The sequence below is a fragment of the Populus euphratica genome, unplaced genomic scaffold, assembly GCF_000495115.2.
Source record: "Populus euphratica unplaced genomic scaffold, PopEup_1.0 scaffold31.1, whole genome shotgun sequence".
Taxonomy (NCBI): Eukaryota; Viridiplantae; Streptophyta; class Magnoliopsida; order Malpighiales; family Salicaceae; genus Populus; species Populus euphratica.
The window spans coordinates 3,397,194-3,424,893 of record NW_011499850.1 but is presented as its reverse complement, the minus strand read 5'-3'; the positions used below and the strand labels follow the sequence as shown (position 1 = coordinate 3,424,893).

At 30.2% G+C, this 27,700-nt stretch overlaps 2 protein-coding genes across 3 annotated transcripts; both read left to right on the top strand.

The window, feature by feature from the left end:
* The first annotated feature begins 19 nt into the window (after positions 1–19).
* Positions 20–25,748, top strand: LOC105121219 (uncharacterized). The gene is made up of 7 exons (XM_011019776.1): positions 20–32; positions 22,351–22,571; positions 22,798–23,082; positions 23,181–23,354; positions 23,455–23,561; positions 23,950–24,284; positions 24,823–25,748. The coding sequence occupies exons 2-7, from the start codon at positions 22,404–22,406 to the stop codon at positions 25,437–25,439; spliced, it is 1,686 nt and encodes a 561-aa protein (XP_011018078.1). The 5' UTR covers positions 20–32; positions 22,351–22,403; the 3' UTR covers positions 25,440–25,748.
* Positions 11,116–15,947, top strand: PRPL35 (Ribosomal protein L35). Of its 2 annotated transcripts, none has more exons than XM_011019775.1 (3): positions 11,116–11,483; positions 11,686–11,802; positions 15,745–15,947. In XM_011019775.1, the coding sequence occupies exons 1-3, from the start codon at positions 11,226–11,228 to the stop codon at positions 15,820–15,822; spliced, it is 453 nt and encodes a 150-aa protein (XP_011018077.1). In that variant the 5' UTR covers positions 11,116–11,225; the 3' UTR covers positions 15,823–15,947. The 2 variants fall into 2 exon arrangements, with proteins under 2 accessions (XP_011018077.1, XP_011018076.1); XM_011019774.1 differs by lacking the exons at positions 11,116–11,483; positions 11,686–11,802 and adding exons at positions 12,580–12,942; positions 13,145–13,261.
* Positions 25,749–27,700: the final 1,952 nt, after the last annotated feature.

The window sequence follows — 27,700 nt, the reverse complement described above, 5'->3', positions numbered from 1 at the left end:
GAAGAGGATATTGAAAGAGAGAGAGAGAGAGAGAGAGACGGCGAAGTGTGTTTGAGAGGCGGATAGGATAAGGTAAGCCAAGCTCTTTCTTGTACACAAGCACATAAGAACACAAGGCAAATAATTTGAGGCCTCTCATTTTTCTCTTTCCCTGTTACTCCCCTCATCGCTTCCCTTTCCCTCTATCCCTTACTCCCTGTCATCACTGCCCTTCTTACATCTTTCTAGATGTGCATGTTTGTCACTGTAAAGTTTGAAACAAAATACCAATTTGTAGGGTTATCGTCATATTCTAAGCACTAGATTTCACATGCTGGCACGATGGTTTGCATTTCATATGTATAAGAACCATTTGTATGCTACATGTTGAAGCTATCTACGACCAAGCAGGAGATAAGGTGAAAAGGGACGTATCTATTCTAGCTAGTGAAAGGCATTAGATGTTTTAACATGTTTTTTTTTTTTTTTTTTTTGCGTTGCGTTGGTCATATGACTGTATTGTCACATACAGCTGGAAATGATAAGTCATAGTTATTTGTATAAGATGTTAAAACAGAAAAAAAAAAATTATTTATGATGACAGATCTCTAATTTAGTAACTAAATGGGTTTCTTGGGTTTGAATTAATATCAATTAATACGTTTATAAATCCTTACATGGAGAAACTTAACAAGACTTTCCAGTGTAAATCTCACTAATAAGTTGGTGGTTCTTTTATATATATATATAAAAAATTATGGTCATTTCGGTTTTTGAACGAACGATAACACAGCTTTTGCTTTGTTGTTGTATGGGTCATGGTACAAACAACAACATTCTTACCATTGTAGTGGGCTATCGAACTCATACAGGTCACACCTAGTTATGTTTTTGAGTTCTAAGAAGTTGATGTGCACCGCCCTTACTCAAAAAAATTTAAATGTTTTATTGACAGATTCTCAGCAATCACATACTTACATACAGGGTTGGCACCCATTCATAGCCAATAATTGCAGAGCATAGAGTTCTATTCAAATCAAGAGTCTCCTTTCTCTACTATTAATTATTTTTAATTAATATTTTATTAATATTCACCAACCATTTCATTAATAATAATATTAAACACTACAATAAATGGGAGACACCAACCATTTTTACCAATCAATTTTCATACAACTTTATAAGATAAATTGATATAAACAAAGTCTATAAATACTTAGAGTTATTAAATAAATGAAAGGTTTATAAGTTTTTAGATCCAAAATTTATTCTTATATTTTTCTTATTTTCTCTTATATATTTATTGATTTAAGTATCAAAAAATTCCTCATTCTACGAAAGATTTATTTTTCAGGAATAATCAAGCTCAAAAATAAAAGTTCAATTCAAGCCTACACATCCTGGTCCATGATCACAACCTTTGAAAAATTTAATTTTTATATGAAATTTGTTCATGACATCATCATAAATGATGGCCAAATTTAGTGGTTTGGTTGATTTTCTATGTTATAATCTTGTAACTAATCTATTAATTACACATGATATGGACTTTATTTATGTAAATATATTTAATTTTAATAAAGACTTCATTTATCTTATTATCTTTAATATTCATTAAATATTTGATTAGTGAATCTAGAGTAAATATAAAGTCCTTAAGATAAAAATATTTTGTAAGAGAAATTATAAAATTATTATAATTATGAGATTTCTATTGCATCAAAATATTATTTCTAAATATTCCTAGTCAATACTCTATTAAGATTGATTATTAATGAAAGTTGTTGAGATTACATTATGAAAAAAAAAAAGCAATTGTTCTTTTCTTTTTTGATTGTCACTGTATGTTCTTGTAAATCGATCACTTTTATAGAAAGAATAGAAATGATTTCTTTATAGGTAGAGTTAAAAAAAAAACGTTGCATCGTTAGTGTGTTGGGTGAAGACTTGTATGGTGTGGTCTCACAATATGAGGGCATTTTGTTTGGTTTTTATTCCAATAAAAAAAAGTCCTTTGGTTTTAGTGTGATTCAAAATTGGGTAAAACAAAGTATTTTTTTAAGAGATTCTTTATTAAAAGACTAATTTTCTCCACTATAATCTAAATTTTATGCACATTAAAAAAAAATGTTTGAAATTTTTTTTTAGAAACATGAAGGGGAAGACAAATGATAATATAAAAGCTAGAATGGATGTACCTTTGTTTTATCATAGTAAGAATATAAAGTTGATTTATGATGGGATATGGGTCACAAAGCCCAAAATCAACTTTGTCTTATACAAGAATGCACAATTACTAGTATACAAATGATTTAAAAATTTATATTTTCCTGATGGATATGCTTTAAACATATCTAGAATGATGAATTTAAAGGATGACAGGTTGTCTGAAATGAAGAGTCATGACTACCACATGTTTATGAAAATACTCATTCCATTTGCTTACTAGGATTTATTATCAAAAAGGATATGAGATGCACTCACGGAGATCAATCACTTTTTTAGATATATATGCTATAACAAGTTACATACTTAACATATAGAGAAGCTTAGAATGAATATCATACATACAATCTGCAAACTTAAGATGATATTCTCTCTATTCTTCTTCAACTCAATAAAGTATCTATCCATATATTTATCGTTTAAGGAAACTTTTGGAGGCCTTATCCAATATAGATAGATGTATCCATCTGAGAGGTTAGGGATTACACATGCATCCTAATTAATTTTTTGTTTTTTTATTTAATTTAAAATATTTATTTAATTCCAGACAAATACTTGTTTAACCTTAAGAAAAAATTTAAAAACTAGGTACATTTTGAGACTTTGATATGCGAGGCTTATATTGTTGAAGAAATCTTAATATTTATCTAATAGCATTTTAGGCCTCATTTGAGAACAAGAATCAACTATGTTTCAAGATATAATAATGTTAGAAAAGTGTCTATGAGTGAGAATTTGTCAATATTTTTCCATCCTGGATGACCTATATCAAAAATTGCAATAATAAGAAGACACTCGACAAAAATCAAATTCAGACATGCTTATAATTATATGTTATTTAACTGCGATGAATTGAGACTTTTTATTTAATTAGTACAATATTAACATGTTGTTATTTTTAAATAACTTCTCTTAAATGTTGATAAACTAATAGATTGAATAATTCATCGAGGCAATATTGTTAATTTTTACTTTCTCAAAGTTCATATTTGACTGAATCTCAAATTTTTCAATTACAAGATGAATAATTTACCATGTGGTTCAAAACACATGTAGACAGTATTTAATAATTCTTAACTCTTATAATACTTAATTTTATTACACATTTCTCTTTAACTGTTAATAGTTGTAATCTTGTAACAAGTTTATTAAATAGAAAGGAATGTCAGTGATAGTTTGAATTTACCATTTTTGGGTCTGCTATAACATGTATTTCATTAATGAATATGTCTTTTATACTAAAGAGTGTGATTAGGGTAAAAAAACCTATAATAATAAATTTCATGTTAAAAGATCAATTTTTATTGAGTTTGAAGTTGTTTATTATGAAAAGTTAGAAGAGATGATTGAATCACAATATCATAGTAAGCATAATAAAGTCTTTTTATTCAAATGATATTGATATGATACCATTAATAGAAGAATTAGAGTAAATCTCCATCATAGTTTGGTAGAAATTAATACAAAGGTTAGACTTCTTAATGCAATGATGTCTTTATTTTAATCAAGCAATGCCAAAAAATTTATTACATATACACTCCTTCCTTTTGAAAGGATTGTTCTAAGGTTGATTGGTTATTCGTTGCGAAAAACGAACTTAAAGTTGTATACAAGTTGTTCGAGATGGTAACGATAAAGTAACCGTGAGAGATTATGTCTTTCAACTTGATGAGTTAGTTGATCCATATTAAATTGTTTTGTCTACCGATTTAGAAGAAAATCTAATTTTCATGTAGCTGATGATATTTCTATTAATGTTGATGCTAAGGAGTTAAATGATATATTAAGAACCAATGGAATATAAAAGTCAATGAAGATGATAAGATCAACGAGCTTTAATTCATTGAAGAAGATTATGATAGACATGATGAAGATGATGAAATTAAAAAAAAAGAAGATAATTTGGGTTAAAAGTATTTCAAACTAATTTTATTTGTAAAATATTAATGTGTAATGAAATTAACTTTAGTGTAATTTTTACATATGTTGTTGCTTTACAATAAACTATTATTAACACATTTGGAATGTTTATTGTTGTGATTTTCTTATTATGTTATTGAACATAATTGGTTTTACCGTGTTGTGATTTTATTGTATTCACAAGTTTTATAGATATGGAATACAAAAACATTAAGAAAAAAGTTATTGTTTTATACTAATGAAAATACATATAGAATATAAAATACCTACAGAATTACCAATAGTTTAAGTCCCTAAATTTTTTTTAAAGAGTTGAAAAAGAATTATAGGACTTTTCCATTGAAAATTAAAAATAGGATTATTGACAAACTAAATCCCTTAAAAAGTTGAAAAAATATTATAAGACTTTGCTAAGAATTACAAATTAAATTATTGATAAGCTAAGTCCCTTAAAGTATTCTAGAGAATTGGAAAAAAGTTATAACTACTTGCCACTGATAATTACAAATAGAATTACTAACAAAATGAAATTTTGTTAGAAAGATTTAGTGGAGTTCTAGAAAATTTTAGGGGTTCTAAAAAAATTTCAGTTTTAATTATTGATAAAATTACAAACAGTCTTTAAAAACTAATAAATATTTACCTATACATTGGTAATTTTATTGGTAAAAAACACATTAATAGAATAACAAAATCCCTAATTCCTAAAAGTTTCTTGTCTTCCTCTTTTCCACCTCCTAATCCATCATCCTCTTTCCTTATCTTCAGACTAATCTCCTCATTTTCTTGTCTCCCTCTCTTCACTTTTTTTTTTCCAGTGTCTTCACTCTTTCTCTTTCCTTTTCCATCCAAAATTGTAATTTTTTTTTCCAAGCATGTATATTGTTTCATTCTATTAGTTTTTCCTTGAGATTGGGTATGATATGAATTATATTAAGGTATTTAAGTAATTAAGAGATGATTGATCACTTTAAGTGAATTAGAAAAAATACTCTATATATTTTTAAATAATTTTGATTATAAATCCTTATGTACGATGGAATGAAATTTGAAAAGAGTTTGAAATCTTATTCAAAGAATTAATGACTATGGTGTTAAAATAAACATGATTTGGCATAGCAGATGCATTTCATGGTATAATATCTAAATCAAAACATTGTTGATGAAAAGATAATAATTACAATGAGAAATTAATCACTGAAAAGTTAAGTCCAACCATTTTTGAGTTACTGAATATTTAAGGGATCGTGACAGGTTGCTAGACATTATACTTGATCTTTAAATATAAATCAATCAGTTGTTAAATTAATAATAAATTAATTTTTAAAATTTTTTAATTATATTTTATTTAGAATTATGATTTATATTTGAACCATCTTAATGGGTTACACATTAATTTTTTAAAACTTAATGGGTTACACATATAAGAACCGTTTGTTAGAAATTAAAATGAGATAACTAATCAAGTGTGACTTGATTGTAAAGAAGTTTTAAAAATTAAAAAAAATAATATAACTTATACAGAGAATTACAATTTTATATATATAAAAGAAATCAAGTAGAGACTTGATCGAATAAATTTTTAAAATTATCTTGAAATAATATATATAATATTATTTATGGAGCAAAGTAATATTTTATTATTTATTGGGTTTTCAAGTTTACCTAAATGAAATGTTATACCTTTTATTTTTGGTTTAGTATGTAGGATATTGCAGAAGACTTAGAAACACAAAAAAAAAGAGCTAACACTTAAAACATAATAACATATATTTCCTTAAAGTGTTATAAAATTTTTTATTTGTGGTTTATATGGATTAATGTTAAAAAGCTACACTTAAACAACTTGTAATTTATAATAATCTAATTTTAAAATAATTATTCAAAACCAAAATAAATATAATTTTTAGATAATTTTTATATAAACTTTAAATAATTTTATATCAGATTTTAAAATTCTAAAAAAAATAATTTATTATTTTCATAACTCATATAAAGTTATTATCATTAGGTTGAATTTTTCAGTTCTAGTCAGGACCCACCTTTGAAATAAAAAGAAAATAAAATCTATTTAGTGGTTGCAACTCAATAAGCGACGTCACCAGCACTGCTAGTATTCCTGGTTGTGGTCAGCTCAGCTTTGGCAAGCAGTAACAACTTAACATGGCCGCGACAACAGCCATGGCGCTATGGGTAGTGTTATGCAGCGGCTGCCTCGTACTGCAGATGCATCAGCGTTGTAAGTGGTGTAGCGACAACATTGGTGTTGCAGTTGAAGGCTGCCATTGGCGTGGGAAGCCCATGCCGGCAATAATAGTAACAATTGCTAGCCCACTGCTGGCAGCATGGAGAAGAAAGAAGAGGAGAGGCAGAATTACGATTATGTCCCTAATCTAATTTTTGGGTTTCTGGGGTTTAAATTACAAATTTACCTAGTAATTTATACCTTATTACAATAGGTATTTTAGGCATAATTACAATTTTATCCCTAGACATATAAAATATTGATTTTATATTAAAATTGAAATCTTAAATTAAATTAAATTAATTATAGAATTGGTTTTTCTAATAGGATTAGGATTTAAATAAAATTTTTAATTAAATCTTTTTGAGTTTTGGTCCTAATAGGACTAGGATTTAACTAAAATGTTTAATTAAATAATATTTTTAAAATATTTTTTTTCTAAAATAAAAGGAGTTTTTATACTGAAATTTTTTATGCAATTGATCATAAAATAGTTGAGGATGTTATCAAGAATTTTAATTAATGATTTTCTTATTAAATCATTGAAAATTATTTTAAACAAATTATATTAAATAAAATTTATTATGTATGGAAAATTATCAAATTAGATTTTATTTAATATTTATAAGTGTTATAAATATTATTTTAAAATTAAACATAAAGTCAATAATTAGAATTGAAGCATGCAATATATTTATTTATGCATATGAATATGTTATTATGCATGATTAATGGTTATAGACATTTAAAAATCAATATGATTATGTTTTTAATGGTTGAATGATTGTAATATTAAATAAAGTTTGTATGTCCTACTTTATTTCTATTTTTTTAGGTTGCAATTTTTGTTTCATATCTAATTCCTCTTAAATGTAACTAAATATTTTCTTATATAATTATATAAATATTATGTAATTTAAAAATATAAAGATTTAGATAAAAAAAAATCTATTTTGTAATCCAAAACAAATAATCAATGATGAAAAAAGATTACAACCATGGTATTTGCAAAGAACTAATTAGTGTATATGTGTTCATAATCATCCAATTAAAATTTACATGTTAAGAGTATATGTTTATATATAATTATTATGTATGATATATTACTAATGTTATGAAATAAAATTTAATTAAAATAATAAATTTTTCATTAATATATTAAATATATGTTGAGAAAATAATTGGTTAATATTCAATTTATATATATAAAACTAAAGTTTTATGTATAAATAAATTGTTGAGTTACTTAAAGTTATTATTAATTAAAATATATTTAATATTATGTTATAGAAATTTAATTTTCTAAATATTTAAAAAAAATATAAAAAGTTGAAAAAAATGCAAAAGTGATTTTTGTCGATTTCCAGTTATTTCATAATTTTTAACTTTTTTTCCCTTCTGTTTTTGTACTTACAAAGTTTCCTAAAAAGTAAATAAAAAATCCAAAAAAAAAAAAAAAAGGAATTGAAAGTGAGCTTACCATGCCGAAGACACCCTACCACTTAGATTTTTGAGTGCTGTGCTTGGCTAAAGACAAAAAGAAAAGGTATAGGGGGCAGGCGGAGGATTATGAAGGAACGGACAAATTGATGCTAAAAAGGCAGAAGAAAGATCAAGAGTCCAAGCCAAATGAGGACGAAGGAAACAAATAAAAAAGGAGAGCACTAAAGAGAAGACGAAAAACAATGGTGGGGAACTTGCGCCATAACTGTGGAGGAAATTGACCAGCCATCGGATCCATTCAATTTTGAAAGGAAGGAAAGCACGAGAGAAGAGGGGCAATAGAATATGTTTCTGACTAACCCTGGGAAAAGAGGAAAGAAGGGGGCTGCTCCTCTCAGCTCCCTCAGGCAGGGCCTTCCCATTTTTTTCAACACTTCAACTCCTTTTCTTCCTCTCGGCAACTCCTTGATCCTCCACCATTTTCAGCAGCTCCATCTTCCACCCGTGACAGCCACCACACGACAGACCTGTAACAATCCCGAAATCAGCACTGAAACAGCCCACAAAACCACCTCCAAACAACCATGAAAACTCCAACCACAACACCTAAAACAGCCCCCCCAGACAAGAAAAGCTTCGGCTACTAAAACACCATCTAAACAACCACTTTCCATACCAGAAAAATCCAGTGCCAAGTCACCACAATACAGCCCTTAAATCATAACAAAATAGCCCCTATAAGCAGTGGCGGTAGCAACCAGCTATCAAGAAAAAAAATAAATGCAAACATCAAACTTCAATGTAGCAGAACTCCCTCTATATGAGTCTGTTTACTGCTCTACCAGTGGAGAATCAAAGAGGGAATGTAATAGTTTCAGACCTAGTAGGAGGTTTACCCCATCACCACCGGCAATAACACCCAGCAGTGAAAGAAAGAGAAGACTTGAATTGAAAAACAGTAAAAAGATTAAAACTTTAACAAAGCAAAGCTTCCTTTACAGGTGTCCGTTTACTGCACCATCAATGGAGAATCGAAAAGGAGACATAAAAGTTTCAAATCTACCAGATTCCAACCTTCAAAAGCAGCAGCTACTGTTCCCTCACATCCAACGTATTCCAGCAGTTTCCCTTACCATCCAAATCTTGTCCAACCTCTTTTGAAAGGCCTCCTACAAATCTTGGATGACTTAATGTGTTATGATTACATGTGACAATGTGATTGTAGAGTTTGTGAGTAATTCGTGGAAGGTAATGTGCATGAGAGTTGGAATTTAGCATGTGTTAGAACAAATAACAAATAAAAAGTACCATAAAAAGTTGTTTTCTTATAAAATTTGCATCATGAGCAAGCTTTTCTTGAAAAAATATCATAAAAAATATATGTTTTGAATAATTTAATTTTTTGTTAAATACTATGTTTAGTAAAAAAAAGAAGATATCATTTGTGTTTTTGGCATTTCCATAAAAAATATGTATTTTCATTGCATATATTTTTGTGCTAAATAACAATTTTATTAGATCTTTAAAAACTTAACCCAAACAAAATGATCTTTGGAGCTACATATTAAAAAATAAAAAATCATTTCTTTTAAATAAATAATGTTAAAAATAACAAGAGTTTTGAATAAAATGGTAGAAATTCATTTTTGACATTCACATGGATCCAAAATTTATTTTTATCATTTATGTTAAGTCAAAGCTAATTTTCATCATTCATAAGGTTTTTATCATTCATAAGGGTCTAATGCTTGTCTTCCCAAAGCTAATTTTCATCATTCATAAGGGTCTAATGCTTGTCTTGAATAGTTAAGAAAACATGCTTTTATTTTTATTTTTAATTTTTAATAAACTCATTATAAATATGATGGTTCAACTCATTAACATGATTTAATGGATAATAAGCCATAAGTAATAAACAAGAGTGATCAAATTGTTCAATTTACTAATATGAATTGATTAATAAAAAGGCTCAAGTTATGGTTAGGAGTGACTTTGGTCATTTACTGGCATATCTTAATCAATAAATAATCATATGTTATGATCAAGAGTGATCAAGGAATTGTCTATTCTTTAATATTATTCAAAGATGATAACTAAAAATAATAAAAATATTAAATTATAAAATTACTAGGTTCAACTTTCAACATAGAGTTTAACCTGTTAGAGTTAACTCGTTGTTACCTAGTAAATAGACAATAGGTATAACAAACTTTTTGTAATAAAAAACAATAACTAATAATGCAATTTATCTTAAATAGAATACTTTAGAGTAATAATATATTCTTTTTTAGCCTAACTATGGATGATGTTGCTTCTAATTAAAAATAATCACAAAAAAATAATCAAGTCTAAATCGATATAATCAAAAGCATATAAAGATATTTGTCTTCCATTAATGTCGCTGAATACAAAGAACTTTATAGTCTTTTTTTTCTCTAAAAACAACAAGGTTTAGAGGATATAAATACATCTTAAACTATTTAGGTAAAAAGTTAGAACTTTTCATCTCTTAATATAAATATATATAAATTTTAGAATGTTAACCAACTTAAAATTCAAGAACAAATATTTTTATTTCTTGAATTTAAGACTCTTTTAGATTATTTATTATTATAAATCATTCAATATCTTTCCTGAAAATATACTAATTTTATCATTGAAGAGTTTTTATGTTCCCCAACTATGACTGTTTTTGTAAGTATTCAAACTTATATCATAAGTCTAAAGCTCCTTAGATTAAGAAGAACAAAATCTAATCACTTAAATATATTGATTAACCATTATTTTAAATATTAAATAATTTTTTATTTATATATTTTAGATTTTGGAACATCATCAACAAGAATAATAATTAAAAAAATAATAAATATAAAGTCCTTACAACAAAAAAAAAAGGTTTTTTGTAACAATAAAAAATGATTTAAGGGTGAAATGGTCAATATTTTTAATCCAATTAATTTTCATATTAATTTTAAATAGTATAATTAAACTCAATTATTTTATTTCAAACATAAAAATTATAATATGTTAATGATTTTGATTATTTATTTTATTTATTGTTATATTTATGTGCTCTCACCATTTTGAATAGTATTTTCCAATCAAATACAAAATTTACCTTTTAATTTATTAAAATAAATTCCCCTCTAAGTAACTCATAATCACCATCAATCCTTCTATATTATTTCTGCCCTTTTTAATGAAAATAAAAATAAAAATCGTGAAGAAAAATGGGTATGCAAATGCAAGTCTATCAAAGTCCATGTTGAGGCACTGTCCTCAGCAGTAAATAGAACAAAAGATTGAGGACTCCGATTCAGTCCTTCTGTTATCCACACAATATCACGTCACCCTTTCCTCCTTATTCTTCCTCCAAAACGTTAGCAGAAACAAAGAAACAACCACAACAACAATGGCTTCTTTAACGGTGCTGTCTTTCAATTTGAAGTCATGCCCTTTACACCCTTTCCCAACCCGTGTCTCTTATGGGTCCGCTCCACTCGCTCCCCTCAACAAGGTTAACAGCTCGTTGAGACTCAGTTCGTGTCGTCAAATTTCTGGGTCTCGCTCACTTTCTCCTCTAAAGCCATGTTCTATCACCTCACTCACTCAAAGGTTCCAGTCTCTCACCGTTTTCGCTGCTAAAGGCTATAAAATGAAAACCCACAAGGTCAGTCGCGCCTCATCTGTCTGTGGATTGGAATTGTTGTTTTAATTCTTTGTTGTTCAAAGTCTGTTGCTTTTTAAGTCAAATTTTCGAACTTTGTGGCCCAAAAGAAAAGAATTGGAATGCTTCAAGTCTAGCAATGATTAATTAAATTGATTTTCTTATTTGAAAGTCTTGAACTTTGTGTGGTTTTTGTTGTTCATAGGCATCGGCAAAGAGATTCAGAGTGACTGGTAAAGGGAAAATAGTAAGGAGGAGAGCTGGGAAGCAGCATTTACTAGCAAAGAAGAATACTAAGAGGAAATTAAGACTCTCCAAAATGGTTTGTCTCTTTCAACATTCTATTTCATGCTTTACCTCGCTAGCTAGTGTAAATAGATAAAGTACAATTAATCTAGTTCAATTTAGCTTTCGTTCTTGCAATGCATTATTGTTTATTTTTTTCTTTTTCTTTTTTGTGTGTGCGCGCGCGTGACAGAGATAATTCATGTTTTCTTTCTTATTGAAGAGATTTTATGTTCTCCAACTATGACGAAAAAAATCTAGGCACTTAAATATATTGATTAACTATTATTTTAAATATTAAATAATCTTTTATTTATATATTTTATATTTTGGAACATCATCAACAAGAATAATAATTAAAAAAATAATAAATATAAAGTCCTTACAACAAAAAAAAAGAGGTTTTTTTGTAATAATAAAAAATGATTTAAGGGTGAAATAGTCAATATTTTTAATCCAATTAATTTTCACATTAATTTTAAATAGTATAATTAAACTCAATTATTTTATTTCAAACATAAAAATTATAATATGTTAATGATTTTGATTATTTATTTTATTTATTGTTATATTTGTGTGCTCTCACCATTTTGAATAGTATTTGCAAATCAAATACAAAATTTACCTTTTAATTTATTAAAATAAATTCCCCTCTAAGTAACTCATAATCACCATCAATCCTTCTATATTATTTCTGCCCTTTTTAATGAAAATAAAAATAAAAATCGTGAAGAAAAATGGGTATGCAAATGCAAGTCTATCAAAGTCCATGTTGAGGCACTGTCCTCGGCAGTAAATAGAACAAAAGATTGAGGACTCCGATTCAGTCCTTCTGTTATCCACACAATATCACGTCACCCTTTCCTCCTTATTCTTCCTCCAAAACGTTAGCAGAAACAAAGAAACAACCACAACAACAATGGCTTCTTTAACGGTGCTGTCTTTCAATTTGAAGTCATGCCCTTTACACCCTTTCCCAACCCGTGTCTCTTATGGGTCCGCTCCACTCGCTCCCCTCAACAAGGTTAACAGCTCGTTGAGACTCAGTTCGTGTCGTAACATTTCTGGGTCTCGCTCACTTTCTCCTCTAAAGCCATGTTCTATCACCTCACTCACTCAAAGGTTCCAGTCTCTCACCGTTTTCGCTGCTAAAGGCTATAAAATGAAAACCCACAAGGTCAGTCGCGCCTCATCTGTCTGTGGATTGGAATTGTTGTTTTAATTCTTTGTTGTTCAAAGTCTGTTGCTTTTTAAGTCAAATTTTCGAACTTTGTGGCCCAAAAGAAAAGAATTGGAATGCTTCAAGTCTAGCAATGATTAATTAAATTGATTTTCTTATTTGAAAGTCTTGAACTTTGTGTGGTTTTTGTTGTTCATAGGCATCGGCAAAGAGATTCAGAGTGACTGGTAAAGGGAAAATAGTAAGGAGGAGAGCTGGGAAGCAGCATTTACTAGCAAAGAAGAATACTAAGAGGAAATTAAGACTCTCCAAAATGGTTTGTCTCTTTCAACATTCTATTTCATGCTTTACCTCGCTAGCTAGTGTAAATAGATAAAGTATAATTAATCTAGTTCAATTTAGCTTTCGTTCTTGCAATGCATTATTGTTTATTTTTTTCTTTTTCTTTTTTGTGTGTGCGCGCGCGTGACAGAGATAATTCATGTTTTCTTTCTCTTTCTTTCAAATTGTTTTAGCCTATAGGTTTTTGTCATTGGCTTCGTATAGGATCGTGTTCCACCTGCAATTAGTTTTCTTTCTAAATGTCCATTTGGGTTTTTTATTACTGTGTTTACATTTTATCCATAATTTTCTTGTTTTAGTTAAGTGATGGGAATTATGGACATGCTGCTCAATTTTATGTTAGAAAGTCATTCAGCTATCAAAAATGACTTATTGTTACAAAATACAGTTAAATGAGAGAGTTTTGACTGGTTATCTGGATACATTAATAAAAAAAACGGTCTTTCATGTCAAAGTCATCATTATGAAGATGAAGATTAAATGCATATATTTATATCAGAAGTTGGTATGGTGTCAAATTTGTTATAACATTGGATCACTTGTGTGTCAAGAAGGAAACTTGTAGGGAAGGCAGGGGGCTTGTAAGAAGAAAGAACAAGCTTTCAAAAAAACTTTGAATTATCTCATTTCAGAATGCTATCAGGGATTCTTCTTTCCAAAAAATTTTGGAGAGTAAACTACTGCAGGTTTTTTTGTTAACTTAAACATGATTGGTGGGAGACTGAAAATGTGAGCTAAAGGCTCATTACATAGACAAAACAAATCTGGAGAAAATGAATATGGATTTATTAAGTTCTTTAGGTTACAGAAGTGTACTGGGGAAGAAACCATGATTTAGAATGCTACATCTGAAGGTATCTTGAGGACGTCCTTCGTTCTTTATTTGCATGTTGTTAGATAATAAGTTTTGGTGTCTTATTATGTACCTTAGGACTAGGCTCTTCTTTCCTGAAAGTCCAGGTCTTAAAGAAATTGGAGAAATATATTATCCTGATTCTTTTGATGTTCTGAATCTACTCTCCCTTAGCCCCTTTCAAGTTCTTATGAGGGTATAAAGCTTATGACAAGATGGTGGTTTTAGAAGGCATTATTTGTGGCCCAGCTTGAAGGTTTGAGTTTCAAGTAAGGAGGATTCAGGCTCCACATAGAAATTGCCATCTTGGTCTAGCTGCCAGATAGGGTATTGTGAAGAATAGTGTAACTATTTAACCATAATCTAGTTTTCACTTCCAGTCTCTTGTTACCTCCAGCGTGGAATTTCATTGGTGTTCCCCACCTTTTCTTTTTGCACAGAAAGCATCAATAACTTCAGTGAATGATAGATGGGTGACCACTTTGAGAGTTGGTATATCTTAAGTATTTGGTCTTGAAGATATTCTCCTTATGTATCTGGTTTTTACAAGAGATGAATTTTTATGGTTTTTAAAGGAGTTCCATGTAGTTAGATTCTAGAGAATTGAAATGGGTAGTGAGTTAAAAAGGATCAGTCAAGGAGGCTATGTGAGAATGGAGAGCAGATATAAAAGGGGTTTCGCTGAGCTGCATGCCAATTCTCTATGGTTTTTAGCTGTCCTTCTGTGGGATTCAGGAAGTTCATTCCTTGTTAACATTCTTCTTTGCATGCTCCTGGAAATTAGAGAGCAAGGTCCTATATTTAGGCATTAATTCAATCAAAGGGCATATAAATCCTAATTTGCAGCTTAATACTCCTGAGTGACCCATTTATGCCTTCCCTCTAGTGTTGTAGCATTTCCCTTACTAATGCTATTTTTACTAAATATGTTTACAATAGATTACCTAAGACATAGTGTAGCATTTCCCTTACTAATGCTATTTTATTACTGTTGAATCATGTGGTTTCTACTCTTCTAATTCTCTTAAAAAGAAACCTTCAAAATAGTATTTGAGGAGCTGGGGCATTATACTTACCATCAAGGGAGAACTTTCATACTTGGATTCTTAATTTGTCAAGACTCAAAAAGCCATGACCCTTTTGCTTTCCTTCTTTTTCTAAAGCTTTTCAACAATAATAGTATAGTACTGCTAGCAATAAGTGAGGGATTTGTGTGTTTCTGAGTGCGGGCATGTCTGCTTTATGTGTAATTGCTTACTGCAGTTCTTGAATGTGTGAGTTGGTTTTTCATGGAGACATCATTATATTTACTAAAACAGTTAAATAAAATGCCTAAAATATAGCCATTATCAGAATTTTACAGTAAGCTTACCTAAGACATGCCAGGATTTTAGTCAGCTGGGTGTTTCTAGGAAACAGAAAGGACTTACTTTTAGTTGCTAGCATGAACATTGATTAAATTTCAGAGAGTCTATGATGCTTTGGCATATATAACATATTATCATAGTTCAAAGAGTCGAGGTTTATTTATGTAGTTGTTTCTGGATTGCTGTTTGGGCTTCAATATAAAATCCTTTAACTCACATTGGTGTATTTATGTGCAGCACCCTGTTAGTAGGAGTGACTATGACAATGTGATTGGCGCCTTGCCGTATCTTAAAGTAAATAGAAAGGCAACATAAGTGATGATCTCCATGTTCTATGGGAAATGCCCCAGCGGTTTGGTTTTGGTTTCCTTCTTACATTTATGCAGCAGACAACTACTCTTGATTCCCATGTTCACCCAACCCAGTTAATTCAGTCAAGGGTAGTAGATTTTTCCCTACCTTGAAATTTCTATATTAGAGACCAAGCAAAGTCTATTACTCGCAAGCCATTGTAATTGAAACTAGGTTTACATGCCTATCTCTTTGAACATAATTCTGTATCAATGCAGAAGATTACACTGTTCTTGCTTAGGATAAAGTGGCTCCAGACATTGGAGCGGTTCACAGGTGCAGCATGAGGATCTTGAGCTTTTTGCCAGGTAGATTGATCGTCAATAGAAGTATAGAACCATGGGAGCCAACGTTTGGGCTTCATTTTTCTCGCCATGCATTGGTGGCCTGATCCCTGGCTATGAGCCTATGACACCAACAAAAATGTCAACAGAGAAGTTGAATGCACGCATCTAATTAGCCTTGAAATCACGGAAATGACACACCTAAATGAAATGATCTAATCTCCAGCCTTGAAACTTAAAAGTGATCGTGTTTATATAAAATGCAAAGGAAAAAAAATGATAATTAATATAAATTTATAATATTTTGGATTGAAACATTGCTTTGACTTCTCTATCTTTCTTAATTAAATTCACAAGGGTTGTTTTCAGGGTTTTTTTTTTTAAATCTTTTTTAGAGTTTACCAAGCATTGCTGAATTAATCAGTGCCTAAATCAGCAAATAAATAAATGCATGTAATGGAAACAAACTAATAAAATTAATAGGGTTTTTATTCTTAGTAGTGTTTAAGAATACAGTTAAAATCGTGTTTTTTAAGAAAATAAAAAATTTTATATTTTTATATTGTTTTAACATATTAATATTAAAAATAATTTTTTATTTATTTTTAAATAAAAAATTTTAATTATAATTATTTTCTCACTTTCAAATACAATAAAAAAATAAAAAGACTCCCTTTCTTATATGAGGGTGGAGGATTCGATGCTCGAACTTTTACTTTTCTAGGCCTCGATCTCAATCAAAAACCATCAATTATGACTTGATCAATTGAATTGCAGCTGCATCGTGGGCTGCCTGATTCAGCCTTTTATTATTGTGGATGGAATTTTCGTACAAAGCATCAAGTTGTTGATTTTTTTATTTTTATTTTTTAGAAAAACTAGCTGTTGAATTCTTCTCGGCCACTTATATTGCAACACCAAATTCATCTCCTGGGAAAAAGGTTGTGACCGATGAAGCTTGTTCTACTGTAAAGATATTATAGGACAAATGGCATTTTTGGTCCCCTTGCTTTCACTTCATTCTCAATTCTGTCCCCGAGAAAAAAAATCCAATTGGATTCCCAATTTCCCACCTATCTCGCACTATCCAGAATAGCCCTTGTCGTTCGAATAATGGCTTTAACCGCATCTCTTCAATGCAACACAAGTCCACATCTTCTATGATTTCAATGAAAAAAACTGTAAGGTGAGGAATAATTGCGTAATGTTCAATAGATAAGGGACCCGATTGAAAAACATTTCTTTTAGGGACCCAAATAGTTTCGCGACAAATGTATCCTTTCACATAAAATTTGATGCGGTAAGACTTTTGTTAATCTATTTTTTTTGGCTATAGACTTTTTTAATCATGATCAGTGATAACAGCCAAACTATTATTCTCTTCTCAAGAATCACTACTTGTTGAGTCGTTTTTTGCTGCGGGTAAATTATTTTTTAAAATTATAAATAAAATATTAAGTTTGGGAGAGCGTTTTTATATAGTGTTATTGAACCTAACAAATTAGAAAACCAATAATAATATGGTTTGGATTTAAAGGAATAAAAAAAATTATATAAAAAATAAATCAAAACCAAATAATTCAATAAAAATCAAAACAAAATATATAAAGACCAATTCAAAATAAATTAAATGCTTAAAAAATATTTCAATATCACATTTTTTTATAAAATAATTAAGATAATAAAATAATATATTTTATCAACTCAAGTTTCATAGTCTAATTTGTTGAGTCTACCATTTACGTTGTGGAATCCAATAAGTTTATATTTTTTACCTTTTTAATTTATATTTTTAACAATTATAGGAAAAACAATTCGGATTATAAAATCATGATTACTTTTTTAAAAATTAAATTTGGACAAATTAATCTAATAAAAATAAATAAAAATTCATCGTGAATTAAGCAATTCTTGGCCAATTATATATGAATGGAAAAAATTAAGCAAAAAGAACAAGCTCAAGTCAAACCGAATTAGCATAATAAACCAATAACTTGGGTAATAAAGGGCGAGTCAATCTGAGTTAACGCACCAAACTCACGGTCCAAGTGATAAGATTGAGATAATTCAAAAAATAAATAAATTACAAAACCTCTTTTTTTAAGGGAAAAACAAACAATATTAATGATAAAATCACTAAAAAAAAGCTCTGTTTTTTTTTTTAAAAAAAGATGTCATCTCATGACAACTTTTCACACCTATAATCTAGATTATTAGATCGGAAGTACCATATCTAGACAAAACCATAAAATCCAATCCCTAACCAATTAAATATTGAAGGATAAAATAAAAAAAAATTATACAAAATAATCTAAAATAAAAAATAATAATTAAAAGATTGAAGATCAAAATTAAAATAAAAAATAATTTGGAGGACATTTATAATTTTTTTATTAGAAGGTGAAATTGAGAAGAAAAATCAATTTAATAAAAGGATAAAAACCCGATTGAAAAACATTTCTTTTAGGGACCCAAATAGTTTCGCGACAAATGTATCCTTTCACATAAAATTTGATGCGGTAAGACTTTTGTTAATCTATTTTTTTTGGCTATAGACTTTTTTAATCATGATCAGTGATAACAGCCAAACTATTATTCTCTTCTCAAGAATCACTACTTGTTGAGTCGTTTTTTGCTGCGGGTAAATTATTTTTTAAAATTATAAATAAAATATTAAGTTTGGGAGAGCGTTTTTATATAGTGTTATTGAACCTAACAAATTAGAAAACCAATAATAATATGGTTTGGATTTAAAAAAATTATATAAAAAATAAATTAAAACCAAATAATTCAATAAAAATCAAAACAAAATATATAAAGACCAATTCAAAATAAATTAAATGCTTAAAAAATATTTCAATATCACATTTTTTTATAAAATAATTAAGATAATAAAATAATATATTTTATCAACTCAAGTTTCATAGTCTAATTTGTTGAGTCTACCATTTACGTTGTGGAATCCAATAAGTTTATATTTTTTACCTTTTTAATTTATATTTTTAACAATTATAGGAAAAACAATTCGGATTATAAAATCATGATTACTTTTTTAAAAATTAAATTTGGACAAATTAATCTAATAAAAATAAATAAAAATTCATCGTGAATTAAACAATTCTTGGCCAATTATATATGAATGGAAAAAATTAAGCAAAAAGAACAAGCTCAAGTCAAACCGAATTAGCACAATAAACCAATAACTTGGGTAATAAAGGGCGAGTCAATCTGAGTTAACGCACCAAACTCACGGTCCAAGTGATAAGATTGAGATAATTCAAAAAATAAATAAATTACAAAACCTCTTTTTTTAAGGGAAAAACAAACAATATTAATGATAAAATCACTAAAAAAAAGCTCTGTTTTTTTTTTTAAAAAAAGATGTCATCTCATGACAACTTTTCACACCTATAATCTAGATTATTAGATCGGAAGTACCATATCTAGACAAAACCATAAAATCCAATCCCTAACCAATTAAATATTGAAGGATAAAATAAAAAAAAATTATACAAAATAATCTAAAATAAAAAATAATAATTAAAAGATTGAAGATCAAAATTAAAATAAAAAATAATTTGGAGGACATTTATAATTTTTTTATTAGAAGGTGAAATTGAGAAGAAAAATCAATTTAATAAAAGGATAAAAAATAAAAAGAATAAGGATCAAATTAAAAAAATAACATATTATAAATTGAGATTGAAAGATGAAATAGAAAATAAATAATTTTTTTTATAAAAAGACAAAAAAATAAAAAGAATAAGAATAAGAACTAAATTGAAAAAAAAATATATTATAAATTTAGATAAAAAATAAAATAAAACTGAAGACATAAAATTTACATAAAAGGTAAAAAAAAAATATTATAAATTTAGATAAAAAAAAATAGAACTGAAGACATAAAATTTACATAAAAGGATCAAGAAAAAAAATCAAAAATAAAAAAAATAAGGACAAAATTGAAAACAACAATATATAGCAAATTAGAACTGAATGATAAAATTGAAAAAAATAAAAAAATTAAGAATAAAAATTAAAATTTCAAAAAAATAAAGATTAAAATTGAAATACTAAGAATTTAAAAATTTAAATGATAACTTTAAAAATTTAAATGGACAATGCTATTTTCAATTAAAAAAAAAATATCTTCATAACAAGCCGTGTCACCTTTATTGTTATGGAAGGAGGGTGCTGCCAAGATTTTAATGACATAATAGAAAGGAGTTTTTGTTTGATGGGAGGCGCTGCATATATCAACAACTTCTTTTATTAAAATATTAATTTATATTTATTAAAAGACTAAATTTCCTATAATAAACTTCACAAATAAATAAAAACAACAATAAAAAGATTAAAAAGCCCTTGTATGCAAGGTTTAATTTTTATTATTTTAAGATTAATAAAGTGAAAAAAACAACAAAAAAAAACATCTTGATGTTAATTCCAAAAATTTTACTTTTAATGATAAATAAGTAATTCATGCTTGAAAAAAATATGATGAATAGTAATTCGAGTTTACATGTACACTAATTTTCCCCTTCCCTTTAGATTATTATTTTTTTTTTTATATATATATATGTATATGTATGTATGTATGTATATTGAGAAAGAAAAATCGAAATTGGACATTTCAACACCTCAAAAACCCATAGAGTTGTGGTGGAGCCCAGGCAAGGAAGAGAGATATGATTGAATCTTACAAATGGCAGAACAAATGAGAGAGAGAGAGAGAGAGAGAGAGAGTACTTTATAGGCAACTGAGGAGGTTTGGATTCCGTTTCATGACCTTTTAAGTCGTTTTCGGCAGGCAAATGACTTGGTGATGCTCGCTCGCTCGCTCGCTCGCATGCTCGCACGCACTTGTGTTCACGGATGGACACGACCATCCCATTTCCATTCCCATGCATGCACGCGATTATCAGTCACTTGCCTGTTGTTCTCCACTTTTTCCGTTCTCCAGACAGAACACCTGGACCTTATCCACTTACAGAATTAAGGAAAAATAAATTCTCCATGGGTATCAGAAAAGCGTCTCCAACTAGCCCTCCTGCTGCTTTCTGTGTTCTAGGGATCTTGACTTGAGATTATTGCATTATTTTAAACATATAATTGTTGTGCCGCACTACAAATTAAATATCATTAGTTTTGCGAACCTAATCGCCCTCAATCATCATAATTTCCACTAGTTTATACATCAATCAAGATTTATTTGCTTTTTCTAAGTTTAATATGTTAAAAAGAATTAATAAATTTTTTCAAAACATATAAGCCCTTGTAAAATTTTTTAATCACCAATTTTTGAGACTCGAAGTTGTCTACAAAATCATGATCACCCCTAAACTTTATTTTATTTTTTTAAAATCTTGATATTCATTAAAAGACTAAGCTTTTCTAGTAATAAATAAGCATCGTTTTTTTTTAAATCTTGATATTCATTAAAAGATTAAGCTTTTCTAGTAATAAATAAGCATCGAACTATTTAAACTAACTATAAGAAGTAATTTTATTTTTATACGTGATGTAGGTTAAATTTTAGGTGAACAAATAAAGAAGATTCTTTGCAAACATACTAAATACATATATATTTATATTATTACTAAAATTATAGCATTGAAACTCAGTCTTTGCTGTCAAACTCTTCCTATAGATTCCGACACTTAATCCCATTATCCAGGGGTTACTAATTTTGACACTCCAAGCCTTAATCAACTAATTTAAACACTCTTAACAATAATTAGAAAGAGCAGATGTAGCTAGCTACCTTGCACAGCCTTCCATACCCTAACTTCTCCCCTGTCATCATCACACCAGTCTACGTGTAAACTCCAGGAACACATTCTTCACAAGCAACCTCCAGATCAATTGACACGTTTCCGACCAAACCAACAACCGCCGTCATTTTAAGGAATCACCAGGCCCCACAATTTATCCGTTTACTCATACGTGTCGGCTGTAACGCTCATATTAAATCCACGTTAAAATCCCAAACCACCCTCCACTTTCAAACTCCTCTCGCACTCCTAACCCAAGCCTACTCCCGTAATTTCACTAGACAAGCAGCTGACACACGGCTTCTCACATGTGCTAGCCGTAAAAAAAGCACCGTTAAAAGTCTCTCTCTAGGCCTAGGGTTTTCACTTATAAATCATCTCTTCGATATTTCCTGCGTGTGATCTTCAACAAAAAAAAAAAAAAAAAACCGAGAAGAAAATAAATCATTTTTTTCTCTTTGAAATCTCCAGGGAAGATTTGTGGTTGATGAATTCAGGGGACTTGAAGGGACAACGTGAAACGACGTCGAGTTCTTCGTCGTCGTCGTCGCGGGGCAAAAGAGCAGCAGTGAAGCTAGAGATCGTAGAGGATCCATTAGAGGAAAACTATGGAACTCTTCACAAGCGATCCAAAGCTTCACAAACCATTCAGCAGGTAATTTTTATATTTTTTTTGAACGTTTTTTTTTTCGTTTTTGATTTCTGAGAAAATCAAGAAAACAAGGGGAAATGGAATTTTATTTAATTTTTGGGGTCAACTTATAAAGACTTCAGGAAATTATAGGGTTTTTTGTTGTTTGGGTTTTAATTCGGGTTAATTTTGCATGGTTATAGAGATTGTATTGCTATTAATTGCGTTTAGTTGCTAATTTGATGATCAGTGGGGTGCGGGTGCTAATGCAGTACCGGTTTCTGCTGCGGAATATAATCCGTTAGACGAGCCTAGTCCGCTTGGATTGCAGTTGAGGAAGAGCCCATCATTGTTGGATTTGATTCAAATGAGGCTTACTCAAGGGAATAATGCTTCCGCGCTTGGAACTCAAGAGGCGGAGAAGCAGAATCTAGGTGTTAAGAAGGAGAGTAAGAGCGCACCTGCTTCTGGTTCCATGGACAAGCTTAAGGCTTCAAATTTCCCTGCCTCCATTTTGAGGATTGGGAGTTGGGAGGTAATGAATGGTTTTCTGTTGTTGGTATGTGTTGTTGTTTTGGTGGTGAATTAATTGTATAGAGATTGCTGAGGATTTTTGTTATTTGAATTTGGCAGTATAAATCGAGATATGAAGGTGATTTGGTGGCCAAGTGTTACTTTGCCAAGCATAAGCTGGTTTGGGAAGTTCTTGAAGGTGGTCTTAAGAGTAAGATTGAAATCCAGTGGTCTGATATTATGGCTCTCAAGGCAAACTGTCCTGATAATGAACCTGCGACATTGAACGTTGTGGTAATGTATTGACTTTTTTGTTTGTTTTTTTAACGATGGGTGTTTTTATGGCCAGGGCTATACTAATCTGGATTTATTTTTATTTTTTTGTATGATGCAGCTTGCCAGACAGCCCCTCTTCTTCAGGGAAACTAATCCACAGCCCCGAAAACATACCTTGTGGCAGGCAACGGCAGATTTTACTGACGGACAGGCTAGCATACACAAGTAAGATAGTTGCACCATATTACTCTGTTTTTCACTCTGACTGGTAGGTGTGTCCTGCATGTGATGGATTTTCTTTGTTCCATTTTTATCCCGTTTTTGTTTTAGGTATTTTGAAAATGCCCAATCTTCTGCATTGCACATTTAGAAAGTCAAACTGTGTAAATTCATGTGGAAGAAAATAATGTTTCTAATCTATTCTCTTTCTTCACCTCATATTTCATTTTTGTAGTTATTCAAACAGAAAACTGAGGCTAACATTCATGCATTAAGCACAAATCTTCTGAATACATCACTCTTAAATAATATAATTATGGAGGGTGCACTTATTTTGAGATTTTCTTAGCCTCGAGGCATTGATACTCAAATTTTTGTTGATGTGGTTTTGTAGGCAACATTTTCTGCAATGTCCAGAAGGGCTGTTAAATAAACATTTTGAAAAGTTGATCCAGTGTGACATGCGTTTGAACTTCTTAAGTCGACAGCCAGAGATAATTTTGGATTCACCATATTTTGAACAGAGACCATCTGTTTTTGAGGATCTGGATGATTCAAAAAATCAAGATTTTAATCAAGTGGAGTCGGCTAAGGTATCTGTTGTTTCTGGCTTCCAGGATCTAGCATCACCATCTGCAGCTCAATCATCTTCCTTAGAGATTGAGAAGGGGGATACCACTGCTTCCACATCAGATCCTATGTCCCGGGAAGCTCCTTCTCCCAGCTCAGGTATGATGAAGTCTTGACTTCGCTTTCAATATGTTTTAAGAAAGATGTCATTTATGGTAGTTTTTTAAACGTAGTGCTTTTAAAAATTCTGTCCAAATCCAAGTGCTAGAGTTGCAAAAGTGCATTCTGCAATGACCTTCACATAAGATTCAGAGGCCTGGAACTTTTTCCATAATCTCTTCTTGCTTGATGTCTTGTAGTTCATATGTTTGGGGTTTTTCTTAAGAGTCAAAAACCTTGGTGCACGATGTTTTGTCTCCTGTCACATCACGTACTATCTCCACTTATGAGTAAAAAACCTTGGTGCATGATGTTTTGTCTGCGGTCACGTCACCACCGATCCCTATGTGTATTGTTGTTTCTATCAATTTTTGTTTTTTTCTGTAGCAGCTAGGATCCTAGCATTATTCTTTTTCCTATAAAATGATGTTCAAAACCTTGTGAATGTTTTCGGATCTGTTTCCAAAGCTTACGAGTATTACGGGTTCATATCTATCTCCTAATCTAAACTATCACTGATTGGTCATCTTTGTACCAGTGATGGACAGTCGTGCAATTGAAGGGAGGGGGATTTGTGAAGCTGTTGATTCTAAAGCAACAAGGAACTGGGATCAGATTAAAGTTCCAGGGTTGACCCCATCTATGTCGATGACTGATCTTATGAACCACATTGGGAACTGTATTTCAGAACAGATGACCTCTGGAAATCAACCCTTTTCTGCTGATGGGTCAGAATGCCAAGACATACTAGAGGACATCGCACAGTACCTTCTTAGCGACACCCAACAAACAACATCCTCTGATGAGAAAGGGATCATGGCAAGGGTCAACTCTCTCTGTTGCCTTCTGCAGAAGGACCCTGCTTCAACCCAGAACTTGCAGGGTAACGGGGAAAGTTTCTTTGAAGAGTCTAAAAATGGGAAGGGTGTTCTGCTAAACCACACCAATGAATCATTTCATGAGAATAAAGTTAGAGGTGATATCATAGGCTCTGAAGGTAGCAGTAGCAAGGATATTTCTGGCAGCAAGCCGGCACCAGGAATGTCAAGGAAAGACTCGTTCGGGGACCTGCTACTTCATCTCCCTCGAATAGCATCTCTTCCAAAGTTCTTATTCAATATTTCTGAAGAAGATGGTTACAGTCAAGATAGATAGTGAAATGTGTTGTTTAATAATCAGAAGATGGTAAAAATCAAGCAAGATAGTTGATCTGTCTCAACTTGTGAATGGAGATTTGTTGTGTTGTTTAATATTAATCTAATGCGTCCAAGCAGATGTTACCATTAGTTTGAACCTCGGGAAAGCACTGAGGTTCCAGAACCTGGTTTGATGAAGAATCATGATAAAAAGCCCATGTACAAATCTTTCGTAGTTGTAGCTGTATTGATCGCCATTCATTTCCCATGAATTACATAATAATCGTTATCTGTAACCATTCATTTCCCTTGAATCACATTATTATAACGTTGATCGTCTCCCCTATTTTTCATCCCCCCTAACTGCAAGAGCTGTTAGCCCTTATATCTGGTAAATTTATTTCGAGCGCAGCAATCTTGCTGATTTTCATGCTATTGCGTTTGCGACTAGAGCTTCGACACCCATGTATTCTTTGTTGCATGTGCTGGTGGGTTCGGTAAAATAAAGTGCTAGTTGTCTAATCCCTGTGTGTTGAGCCATGTTCAAAAAATAAAAAATGGCCTGTGGCTGAACACTGTAGCCTAGAGAAATGTAAATGCTTGGCTTGACCATGGAGCGATCTTTTCTCAAGAGTTCTCCATACAAATACCACACCAAATCACTGCTATGCACACCTCTAAGGAATCTTGCCTGTGTATAAGGAACCCATTATTATACGCTTAATTCTATTTGGAGAATTGTCTGCATTAAAGGCTAAAAGAATAATCTGCGAGGTCACAAGCGTGGAACTGGAAATAACTGATGTTTTCAGCATGGTACATTTCCAAACAACAAGTGAAAAAAATCAAAAGAAATCCTTCGGACAGACCATTCCCTCTTGATATGATGTTCCACAGAGAAACTTCTTCGGCGATGGCGCCGCCGTTTGGCACGAGATGAACTTGTTCTTGAAGACAACGAGGATGTCCTTTTCTTCACCTGATTATTAATACATTTAGATACTTCAAATATATATTAATTATTTTATTTTTTATTAATTAATAAATAACAATATAACCCAACAAATAATTTATGAATATCTAAATATTTTACAAAATCAACCCACAAGTAACTATTATTATCCCTAGCGTGGACAACTCTTCTTAAATTAGATATACCTGTGATTGAATTACAAAATAATTCACTTTTCATCAGAAATTACTTTTCAAAATAAAATTACTTAGCAAAACTACTTCCCAATCAAACAATCACAATTGCATGTTCCACACTCACATAATTAGTATTTATCCAAATTCCTAGGAATACACAGCCCGTGTTAATTAGTGGAAACATACAGGTATTTTCGGAATGTTTTTTAAAATTTTATTTTTTTATTTAAAATACATTGTTTTTATATTTATAAATTATTTTAATATATTAATATTAAAAATAATTTTTAAAAAATAAAAAATTATTTTAATACATTTCTAAATCTTAATTTTGGTAAAGAGCAGTGCCATTACATCGTTCGCACAATCTCTGTTGGAAAGAGAGACTGCTAAGATTATTCCAGCAGCACGGTCAATGAAGAAGACAAATGGCTGCAACCATGAGGGAAACAATGCTGAGAGGACTTATTATTGTGGTTGCCTGGACGCAGAACATGCTGTCTGATTAAGAATATTATTTTAAAATTATTATTTTTATATTGTTGTTGAAAATATTTTTTTTAAAAAATATTTTACTATATATTTTTTTAAAAAATTATTTAAAAAAAAAACAACTAGAAAAACCTCACATCAAAGTTTATAAGATATTTATATTTATAAGAAACCAAACCATTCCGACAGCTACCAAAGCACAATTTAAAAGAGAAGGCATTCATAATATATTAACATGTTTTTTAAAAAGAGATGATGAATATTTCCTTTTGTCCATTACCAGTTATTTTTTACGCCCTTTTATTTTTTATTTTCTCCAGACACACGATCACTTCCCCACGAAAATCATAATACCTCAATTATTTTATTTATGAACTTCTATATTCTTCTATTACTTAAGAATTTAAGAATTGATTGAGGAAGTATGCTCCTTTATCAAGGGTTTTTTTATTTTTATTTTTTTGTAATTTGACAAAGGATACCAGGGACATCTTGATTTGAATGCCGTCTTTTTTTTTTTTTGCTTTGACTCTAGTTTTTTTTTTTTTGATTTTTTCTTTTAAATTGTAAACCATGATTGAACCTATAATGGAGACATTAATTATATATTCCTCTTAATTAGTACCAACTCTATGGAGG